The 11,143-nt window shown below is 52.3% G+C and overlaps 1 protein-coding gene across 3 annotated transcripts; it reads right to left on the bottom strand.

The window, feature by feature from the left end:
* Window positions 1–2,816: 2,816 nt before the first annotated feature.
* On the bottom strand, window positions 2,817–9,670 carry LOC147081760 (uncharacterized). Of its 3 annotated transcripts, none has more exons than XM_085980701.1 (3): window positions 9,462–9,670; window positions 8,538–8,628; window positions 2,817–4,558 (listed from the first exon to the last, which is right to left on the bottom strand). In XM_085980701.1, the coding sequence occupies exon 3, from the start codon at window positions 4,447–4,449 to the stop codon at window positions 3,718–3,720; it is 732 nt and encodes a 243-aa protein (XP_085836827.1). In that variant the 5' UTR covers window positions 4,450–4,558; window positions 8,538–8,628; window positions 9,462–9,670; the 3' UTR covers window positions 2,817–3,717. The 3 variants fall into 3 exon arrangements, with proteins under 3 accessions (XP_085836827.1, XP_085836828.1, XP_085836829.1); XM_085980702.1 differs by lacking the exon at window positions 9,462–9,670 and adding an exon at window positions 8,730–8,833; XM_085980703.1 differs by lacking the exon at window positions 8,538–8,628.
* Between the last annotated feature and the right edge of the window lie 1,473 nt (window positions 9,671–11,143).

The following is an 11,143-nucleotide window of genomic DNA, read 5'->3' as shown; positions in this document are numbered from 1 at the left end:
AATTCACAAAACAATGGCAATATAACTTGGAGCAGAGACGGTTAAGTGGAGCTGTGATCGAGGTGCTCAAAATTATGAGGGGTTTTGATCAAGCAAACAAGGAGAAGCTGTTGTCACTGGCAGGAGGGTCGGTAACGAGAGGACACAGATTTCAGATCATTGGCAAAAGCATCTAGAGAGGAAATGAGGAGACTTTTTTTACCCAGCGAATTGTGATGATCTGGAATGCACTGCCTGAATGGGAGGTGGAAGCAGATTCAATAGTAACTGTCAAAAGGGAATCGGATATATATTAAAGGCAGAAATTTGCAGGGCTGTTGGGATAAATGGTTCGTTCTCGGGCTGGCAATCAGTAACTAGTGGTGTTCCGCAGGGGTCAGTGCTGGGACCCCAACTCTTTACAATCTATATTAACGATTTGGAGGAGGGGACCGAGTGCAACATATCCAAGGTTGCCAATGATACAAAGATGGGAGGGAAAGCAGTGAGTGAGGAGGACATAAAAAACCTGCAAAAGGACATAGACAGGCTAAGTGAGTGGGCAGAGATTTTGCAGATGCAATATAATGTTGGAAAGTGTGAGGTTATGCACTTTGGCAGAAAAAATCAAAGAGCAAGTTATTATCTAAATGTAGAGAAACTGCAAAGTGTTACAGTACAAAGGGATCTGGGGGTCCTGGTGTATGAAACACAAAGGCCTAGAAAATCAGTGGCCTGCGCCACAAGTTTGCGCCCAAAGAGGGCTTTTGCGCCAGTGTCCGAACCTCCAGCGAAATTTAGCGGGGCGCTAATGGCGGCGTTACACTGTAGCGCTGCGCCGCCACCGATGACATCATTGGTGTGCGCAGCGCCCCGCTGGCCATATTTGGTTGCGGCCGCCTCCTCCGTGCCGGCCGCAAACAGCGACCGGTACACAGGGGCCTACCTGTGGCAGTAGTGGCGCAAATTAAGGTGGAGGTGCGGGGCGGCCGCCTGCCCGCACCTCCGTCCCCGGCCTCCTACACCCCCCCCCCGCGGCATTGCCGGCTGTTTCCAGAGAGCCCGGCACTTCTCCTTGGTGCCGGGCTCATTTGCCGGCACTCGCGAGCGGGGATCGCGCTGTTGCAGGCACCTCCCCCTTAAGGCTGAGAGGAAGGCCTGCAGTACCGCAGGCTGCCGTGCCGCAGCGGGTGGCGCTGCGGCACTTTGCACGCCGATATTCAGTTTCAGCGCCCCAAGCGGAGCGCCGAAACCCTTGTTTAGCGCCCGGCTTCCACTTGGGGCGCTGAAACTGAATATCCCGCTGGCGCAAGTGGCTCCGCGCGCAGCGGTAATTCCGGCGCCCAGGCGCGCTGGGCGCCCCAAACTGAATTTCTAGGCCAAAAAGTTAGTATGCAGGTGCAGCAGGTGATCAGGAAGGCCAATGGAATCTTGGCTTTTATTGCAAGGGGGATGGAGTATAAAAACAGGGAAGTCTTGCTGCAGTTATACAGGGTATTGGTGAGGCCACACCTGGAATACTGCGTGCAGTTTTGGTTTCCGTATTTAAGAAAAGATATACTTGCTGTCGAGGCAGTTCAGAGAAGGTTCACTCGGTTGATTCCGGAGATGAGGGGGTTGACGTATGAGGAAAGGTTGAGTAGACTGGGACTCTACTGATTGGAGTTCAGAAGAATGAGAGGCGATCTTATCGAAACATATAAGATTGTGAGGGGGCTTGATCGGGTGGATGCGGGGAGGATGTTTCCACTGATGGGTGAGATTAGAACTAGGGGGCATAATCTTAGAATAAGGGGCTGCCCTTTCAAAACTGAGATGAGGAGAAACTTCTTCACTCAGAGGGTGGTAAATCTATGGAATTTGCTACCCCAGAGAGCTGTGGAAGCTGCAACATTAAATACGTTTAAAATGGAGATAGACAGTTTCCTAGCAGATAAGGGAATTAGGGGTTACAGGGAGAGGGCAGGGAAGTGGACGTGAGTGTAGATTCAGATCAGCCATGATCTTATTGAATGGCAGAGCAGGCCCGAGGGGCCGTATGGCCTACTCCTGCTCCTACTTCTTATGTTCTTATGAAAGAGCAGGGCAGTGGGACTAATTGCATCGCTCTTTCAGAGAGCCGGCACCAGCACGATGGGCCGAAAGGCATCCTACTGTGCTCTATGATTCTATAACATCAGCTTCTCTCTGCTCACGGGTACTGAGAGAACAGGGAATAATCTTTAAATCCAGCCCAGTTATTGGGGTTTTAACATTAACATGCCCCAGTTGCCTGAATTAACACGTTTCAGTCCTGGATGTGATTAAAGGCATCGGAAACAGTGGAATCGACCCACCGCAGTCACACTGTGGACACTCTGGTGTGTCAGCGGGTGGGATATACCAGGGAATCCCTTTCCAGACACTGAGGTTGACTCTAATGATCGGGAGTCCCAGGGTTTCGGATGCCAGATAATCAAGCTCAGAAGAACACAAATTGTCTCTCCAGGCTTTATTAAGAGCGCTGCATAACACAGATCGGGTGATAATTCCCTCAATCTGGAGAATAGAAGTACAGTGGATTCGTGCACGATCTTCTCGAGTCTGTTCCAACTGACAACGACTTAAGTGGCATGTTCTTGTACACAAGCTTGGTTACCGCTCAGGAAATGGGATTGTTTGGACCCGTCTGTTGACCGCCTCCTGAACTCCTGCTAATTCAGTGAATATAGTCCATCTGTGACCAGACTATAACCACAAGCCCGTCTGGTTATCACACCTATACGGTCCGTGAGGTTATTATTAGATTCACACCCAGACGTTGTGCCTTTACTTGTCTGGCACTTCATCCCATAACATGGGTACAGGGGCTCAGTAATGTTTCATTCATCAGAAAAAGACAAAGTACAACAACATACTGGTCAGCTTAACAGAATCTCATCATATTTATGGGGCCATCAATATAAAAGGCACTAATAAATCCAGGAGGGAATTCAGGAGAAACTTCTTTACCCAGAGAGTGATGAGAATGTGGAACTCACTACCACAAGGAGTAGTTGAGGTGCATGGTATAGATGTATTTAAGGAGAAGCCAGATAAACATAGGAGGATATGTCAGAGGAGGCTCGTGTGGAGCATAAACTCCGGCATGGACCAATTGGGCCGAATGGCCTGTTTCTGTGCTGTACATTCGAAGTAATAACATGAACAGTCCACCGGCGCGCTCGAGGCCTTCCGTGACCGGTGGGTACCGGAGGGATTGGCGTGCATCATCACCACCGAAAATAGAATTTTAATTTAATTTAAGTTTCCTTTAAGCTTTTTTTTGTTATGTTACAGGTTTTATTGGTTGTGATGGTTGACTTTTAATAGGCAATTGCCTGTGATAAGGAGAAAAACAAAAATAACATTAACAGTCAAATCAAGGGAATCATCAGCACAACAGATTGAAAGATTAAACAGCAGTACAAGAATTTATAAAACATTCATCCATTCCACGTTCATGTCACCCCAGCTGTCTACAGGGCCCTGCGCTACAGAACAGTGTGAACTCGCTGGTGTCTCAGCAGGTGATTGGAGCTTTTAAAGCTCTTCCCACAGTCAGAACATGTAAATGGCCTCTCATCAGTGTGAACTCGCTGGTGTGCCAGCAGGTTGGTGGACTGCAAGAATCCCTTCCCACACACAGAGCAGGGAAATGGCCTCTCCCCAGTGTGAACTTGCTGGTGTCTGGTCAGAGCCCTGGAGCTTTTAAAACTCTTACCAGTCAGAACATGTAAACGGTCTCTGATCTGTGTGAACAAGCTGGTGTTGCTTCATGTCCCGGGAGTATTTAAAGCTCTTCCCATAGTCAGAACATGTAAACGGCCTCTCATCAGTGTGAACAAGCTGGTGTGTAGTCAGAGCCCCGGATCTTTTAAAGCTCTTCCCACAGTCAGAACATTTAAAGGGTCTCTCATCAGTGTGAACAAGCTGGTGTGTCAGCAGGGTAGATGAATTAGCGAATCCCTTCCCACACACAGAGCAGTGAAATGGCCTCTCCCCGGTGTGAACTCGCTGGTGACTGGTCAGAACCCTGGAGCTTTTAAAACTCTTCCCACAGTTGGAACATGTAAACGGTCTTTCATCAGTGTGGACAAGCTGGTGTTCCTGCAGATCCCTGGAGAATTTGAAGCTCTTCCCACACTCGGAACATTGAAATGGTCTCTCATCAGTGTGAACTCTCTGGTGTCTCAGCAGGTGGGATGTACAAGTGAATCCCTTCCCACACACGGAGCAGGTGAATGGACTGTCCCCAGGGTGACTGTGCGGATGAACTTCTGATGTAGACGGGGAGCTGAATCCCTTCCCGCTGTCCCCACCTTTACCCGGTTTCTCCCCGGTGTGACGGAGCACGTGTCTCGCCAGGTCAGGCGATCGGCTGAATCCGAGTCCACACATGGAACACGTGTGCGGTTTGTCTGCGCTGCGATCACTGCTCTCTCCTTCCATGTGCAAAGGCCGATGATATTCAGGTCCTGATGAATTGAGCGACTCTGTCAGATCCTGACGTGATGTTTGGTCTGAGCTTCCTGTCTGTAAATGCTCCACTTCTAAAACCCTGTAAAAGGAGTGTAGAAAGGGGTAAGAGGGAGAATGTTGTCTCATGTCCCCCTTTCCCAGCCCAGGAGCAGTGAAGCTGATTTTCAGGCCCCAGCTGCTGCACAGGTTGGTTGAAAGTATCAACAGTAATGGCGGCTGCAATCCCTACGCTCCAGCCGCCGCGCTGAGTTGTGCCTGACCCCGCGCATGCGCCCCATGGCCCCGCCTTCTCCTGCTCCACAGGCGCCCGGCCCGCACCGCGCATGCTCAGCACACACCCTGGGCCCCTGTCAATCATCCTCCCCCGCGCCTGCGCGCTGGCCCCGAGCTCCAGGCTGCCGCACGGGGCTTTCTTTGTAAAGTCGGTGTTGGTGAAGAGCCACGATCAGTGAGGGAAACATAGAAGATAGGAGCAGGAGTAGGTCATTCGGCCCCTCGAGCCTGCTCCGCCATTCAATGCGATCATGGCCGATCATCCAAATTCAGTAACCTGTCCCTGCTTTCTCCCCATATCCCTATAGCCTTAAGAAATATATCCAACTCCTTCTTGAATATATTTAATGAATTGGCCTCTACTGCCTTCTGTGGTAGAGAATTCCACAGGTTCACCACTCTCTGGGTGAAGAAATTCCTCCTCATTTCTGTCCTAAATGGCTTACCCCTTATCCTTAGACTGTGACCCCTGGTTCTGGACTCCCCGGCCATCGGGAACATCCTTCCTGCATCTAGTCTGTCTAGTCCTGTTAGAATTTTATAAGTTTCAATGAGATCCCCTCTCATTCTTCTAAACTCCAGCGAGTATAAGGCCAATCGACCCAATCTCTCCTCATACGTCAGTGCCTCTCTCTGTATCATGTAAGAGCAGGGAGGTTCTGCTTGAACTGTACAAAACACCAGTTAGGCCACCGCTAGAGTGCTGCATGCAGTTCTGGTCGCCCCATTGCAGGAAAGATGTGACTGCTCGAGACGGGAGATTGACGAGGGTGTTGCCAGGACTAGAGAATTTTAGCTACAAGGAAAGATTGGAGAGGCTGGGGTTGTTTTCTTTGGAACAGAGGAGGCTGAGGGGAGACCTGATTGAGGTGTATAACATTATGAGGGGCAGAGAGAGAGTGGATAGGGAGGACCTATTTCCCTCAGCAGACAGATCAATAACCAGGAGGCATAGATTTAAAGTAATTGGTCGGAGGTTTAGAGGGGATTTGAGGGGAAATGTTTTTCACCCAGAGGGTGGTGGGGGTCTGGAACTCACTGCCTGAAAGGGTGGTAGAGGCAGAAACTCTCATCACATTTAAAAAGTACTTGGATATGCGCCTGAAGTGCCGTAACCTACAAGGCTACGGACCAAGTGCTGGAAAGTGGGATTAGGGAGGAGAGCTCTTTGTCGGCCGGCACGGACAAGATGGGCCGAATGGCCTCCTCCTGTGCTGTATAAATTTCTATAATTCTATGAATTGTAGTTAAAGGGACAGACACCCCACAAACTCCGTTCCCTAGCCACTGACTCCATCCCTCTCCCTAACATTTGTCTGAGGCTGAACATAGAAACATAGAAGATAGGAGCATTCGGCCCCTCGAGCCTGCTCCGCCATTCAATGAGATCATGGCTGATCATCCAAATTCAGTACCCTGTCCCTGTCTTCTCCCCATACCCCTTGATCCCTTTAACCTTAAGAAATATATCTAACTCCTTCTTGAATATATTTAATGAATTGGCCTCCACTGCCCTCTGTGGTAGAGAATTCCACAGGTTCACCACTCTCTGGGTGAAGAAATTCCTCCTCATCTCTGTCCTAAATGGCTTACCCCTTATCCTTAGACTGTGACCCCTGGTTCTGCACTCCCCGGCCATCGGGAACATCCTTCCTGCATCTAGTCTGTGTAGTCCTGTTAGAATTTTATAAGTTTCAATGAGATCCCCTCTCATTCTTCTAAACTCCAGCAAGTACAAGCCCAATCGACCCAATCTCTCCTCATACATCATTCCTGCCATCCCAGGTATCAGCCTGGTGAATCTTCGCTGCACTCCTTGCATGGCAAGAACATCCTTCCTCAGATAAGGCGAGCAAAACTGCACACACTACTCAAGATGTGGTCTCACCAAGGCCCTGTACAACTGCAGGAAGACATCCTTGTTCCTGTACTCGAACCCTCTCGCTACGAAGGCCAATATACCATTTGCCTTCTGAACCGCCTGCTGCACCTGCATGCTTACCTTCAGCGACTGGTGCACAAGGACACCCAGGTTTCGTTGCACTGCCCCATCTCCCAATCTATTGCCATTCAGATAATAATCTGCCTTCCTGTTTTTGACACCAAAGTGGATAACCTCGCATTTATCCATGTTATATTGCATCTGCTATGCTTCTGCCCAATCACCCAACCTGTCCAAATCATACTGGAGTTTCTCGGCATCCTCCTCACAGCACACACGCCCACCCAGCTTTGTGTCATCTGCAAACTTGGAGATATTACATCTAGTTCCCTCATCCAGATTATTAATATATATTGTGAATAGCTGGGGTCCAAGGACCGATCCCTGCGGTACCCCACTAGTCACTGCCTGCCATTTGGAAAAAGACCCATTTATTCCAACTCTTGGCTTTCTGTCTGCCAAGCAGTTCTCTATCCAAGTCAGTACCTTGCCCCCAATCCCATGTGTCTTAACTTTACACGCTGTCGAACGCCTTTTGGAAATCCATGTACACCACGTTAACCGCATTGCCCTCATCAACCCTCTCTGTTACCTCATCAAAAACCTCAATCAGAATCAGAGCGGCCGGGCCCAGCGGACGTGCAGCCAGAGCCCCGGCACCAGGAAACCCAGGGTGCAGCGCCTCCCCCATCCGAGCCGCTGCTTCCCGGTTTCTTCAGCTGGCTCCACCGAGTCCGACTCGGGACAAAGGACAGGAGCCAGGCTCCCAGAATGGCCCGCGGCCCCGGGGAGCATGCGCACTCTCAGCAGGTAAATCAGCGCGTTGGATAGAGCGGTTTCTGGGGCGCGGGGAATTGTGGGTGCTGCGGCCACCATTAGTCAGCGGCTGTCGGCAAGAGTTTTATTGCAGGTGATGGAAGTCGGTCCCTGGCCGCCTGTGTAGGTCTTTTTGTTGCAGCAGTTTGAGCTGGAATGGAGATGGAGGAGAAGCTGCTGGGTTTTCGATGGAATCTGGAACAGTTCCCATGAATTGGAGGGTAGCTAATGTTACCCCACTATTCAAAAAAGGTGGTAGAGAGAAAACGGGAAATTACAGACCAGTAAGCCTGACATCGGTAGTGGGGAAACTGCTAGAGTCCATTATAAAAGATGTAATAGCAGAGCACTTGGAAAACAGTGACAGGATCGGACAAAGTCAACATGGATTTACAAAAGGTAAATCGTGCTTGACTAATCTACTGGAATTTTTTGAGGATGTAACGAGTAAAATAGATAAGGGCGAACCAGTGGATGTGGTGTATTTGGACTTTTAGAAGGCTTTCGATAAGGTCTCGCATAAGAGATTAGCGTATAAAGTTAAGGCACATGGGATTGGGGGGCAAGGTATTGACTTGGATAGAGAACTGGTTGGCAGACAGGAAGCAAAGAGTTGGAATAAACGGGTCTTTTTCCAAGTGGCGGGCAGTGACTAGTGGGGTACCGCAGGGATCGGTCCTTGGACCCCAGCTATTCACAATATATATTAATGATCTAGACAAGGGAACTAGATGTAATATCTCCAAATTTGCAGACGACACAAAGCTGGGTGGGCGTGTGTGCTGTGAGGAGGATGCCGAGAAACTACAGGATGATTTGGACTAGCCAGTGGCCCAACTGGTGTTTTGTACAGTTGAAGCAGAACCTCCCTGCTCTGACATGATACAGAGAGAGGCACTGCCCCTTTAAATACCTGGGGGGGCACCCATTCCCCATTAAATGGCCAAGCAATTTTTTTTGTTGAAAAGGGGCCGCAGTCCCCTTTGACTCACCACCCCCCCTCCCCTCACCCACCACAAATACTCACGAGAGAGAGAGAGGAGGAAGAAGAATGCTGGTCTTTGTCCCTTTAAAAGTGTCTGCCCACCAAAATGTTCACAGCACCAGGGCTCTTTGTTCTGAATAAAAGTCGAAAAGAGAAAAGGTTCACTTATTTTTCAATGAATGCAGTTGATGAATAGCCTTGCAATAAAGGTAATGCAAAGGAATAAACACTCACAAGCTGGGTTTTTTCCACCCCCTCCTCTTCCCTTTAACAGCTCCTGCAGACAATGAAAGCAGGAAAGCGGCCTGCAGCCCACCGAGGTCCCGCCCGCGCCGCCATTGGTTGGAGGACCGTCAGCCCCGCCCGGTCCTCCCAGCGTTTTCCGCGCTCCTGATTGGTGGGCGCCTCGCGTCAATCACCCCTCCCTCCGATTACGCGCTGACGCCAGCACGCAACGCCCAGGGGTCGGTTAGAGCGGCGCACGCCACACAAATGAGGAAAAGCAAGAATAATAATAATCGCACTTTAGAGGGGAGGAGGTTCGGGGAATTAATAAGTGTTTTCAATTTGTTTCACAAAAAAAAATATTTGAAAAGCTTCCCAACGGTGCGAGGCGGGCTACGCATGCGCTCCAGCCAGCCTTTGACTCACCACGTGGGCCCGGGGGCCGGACACGCCCACTTGCCTTCCCCTGCACCAATCACAGCGCGGGCAGGCGCTTCTATCTATCGTCAACTGTCAATCACCCTCCCTTCCCCCTCGTGGTGTCGATTGACAGCGGTGTCAGCCAATGAGGTGCAGGAAGGGGTGGGACCAGGGCCTCCTAGCAGCAGACGGAAGGCCGGGCCCGGGGAAGAGGCGGAATCAGCGGCCGGGGTAAAGTAAAGTGTTGGGGAATCGATTTAAATCGAGGTGAGGGGGTAGCGGAGAGCGAGATTATAAAGTAAAATACGAGAAAAACCAAACCTGAGAGTCGGGCGGGCGGGACCTCCGCGGACATCGAACGGAGCGGATTGAGTTGCGCGGGGTGGTGGAGTTAGCCGGAGCAATGTGATTCTGACTGACGGGAGGACTGAACTGGGCGGCCTGGTCCGCCAACCAATGGCGGCGGGACCTTCCTCCCCCGGCGCTGAGGCTGGGGCCCGATTGTGACGTCTTCATAGGAAGAGGCCTGTCAGGTGGATGGAGGCCAGCCCGGGCCTGTGACTGACGGGAGCTCTGACCAATAGGAAGAGGGCTGAACTGGGAGGACTGAACTGGGCGGCCTGGTCCTCCAACCAATGGCGGCGCGGCAAGGGGGCGGGGCCTCCTCTCCAGCTCAGGTGTGCTGGGGCCGATTGTGACGCGCTGTCCCCAGGTGAGAGCAGCTCAGTCAGCACAGAGCTGGGGCTGGAATCTGGGAGAGGGGCCGCAGGCAGCGGGCCTGGCAAAGGGGCACAAGCTTCATTCAAATGCACAATTGTTTCCAACAGACAGCCTGGGTCACTCTGCAAAAAAACCTGTTTAACAATTCATCATAACTCCCCTGCTTTAGGAGAGGCGGAGAGTGCAAAAAGCAAGGAAGTTATGATGAAACTGTGTAAAAGACTGGAGTCAGCTGTGGCTCAGTGGATAGCAGAGTCAGAAGGTTGTGGGTTCAAATCCCGCTCCAGGGACTTGAGCATATAAAGCGAGGCTGACACTCCAGTGCGGTGCTGAGGGAGCGCCGCACTGTCGGAGGGGCAGGACTGAGAGAGCGCCGCAGTGTCGGAGGGGCAGTGGGAGCGCCGCACTGTCGGAGAGGCAGTACTGAGGGAGCGCCGCACTGTAGGAGGGGCGGTACTGAGGGAGCTCCGCACTGTCGGAGGGGCAGTACTGAGGGAGCGCCGCAGTGTCAGAGGGGCAGTGGGAGCGCCGCACTGTCGGAGGGGCAGTACTGAGGGAGCTCCGCACTGTCGGAGGGGCGGTACTGAGGGAGCGCCGCACTGTAGGAGGGGCGGTACTGAGGGGGCGCTGCACTGTCGGAGGGGCAGTACTGAGGGAGCGCCACACTGTCGGAGGGGCAGCACTGAGGGAGCGCCGCACTGTCGGGGCGGCAGTACCGAGGGAGCGCTGCACTGTCGGAGGGGCAGTGCTGAGGGAGCGCTGCACTGTCGGCGGAGCAGTACTGAGGGAGTGCCGCACTGTCAGAGGGGGAGTACTGAGGGAGCAGCACACTGTCGGAGGGGCAGTACTGAGGGAGCGCCGCACTGTGGGAGGGGCAGTACTGAGGGAGCGCCGCACTGTCGGAGGGGCAGTACTGAGGGAGTGCCGCACTGTTGGAGGGGCAGTACTGAGGGAGCGCCACACTGTCGGAGGGGGAATACTGAGGGAGATGTGTACTGTCGGAGGGGCAGTACTGAGGGAGTGCTGCACTGTGGAAGTGGCAGTGCAGAGGGAGCACTGCACTCTCGGCGGGGCAGTACTGAGGGAGCGCCACACTGTCGGAGGGGGAGTACTGAGGGAGCGCCGCACTTTCGGAGGGCCAGTACTGTGGGAGCGCCGCACTGTCGGAGGGGCAGTACTGAGGGGGGGCAGTACTGAGGGAGCGCTGCACTGTCGGAGGGGGAGTACTGAGGGAGCGCCGCACTTTCGGAGGGTCAGTACTGAGGGAGCGCCGCACTGTCGGA

The sequence above is a fragment of the Somniosus microcephalus genome, unplaced genomic scaffold (genome assembly GCF_052327205.1).
Source record: "Somniosus microcephalus isolate GS21.2 unplaced genomic scaffold, FLI_Smic_1.0 scaffold438, whole genome shotgun sequence".
Classification (NCBI taxonomy): domain Eukaryota; kingdom Metazoa; phylum Chordata; class Chondrichthyes; order Squaliformes; family Somniosidae; genus Somniosus; species Somniosus microcephalus.
The sequence above is the reverse complement of the archived record's forward strand: the minus strand, read 5'-3'. Positions and strand labels throughout refer to the sequence as shown.

Excerpts from the sequence above, each read along its gene's own strand:
- LOC147081760 (XM_085980701.1), bottom strand. The coding sequence starts at position 4,449 with ATGGAAGGAGAGAGCAGTGATCGCAGCGCAGACAAACCGCACACGTGT.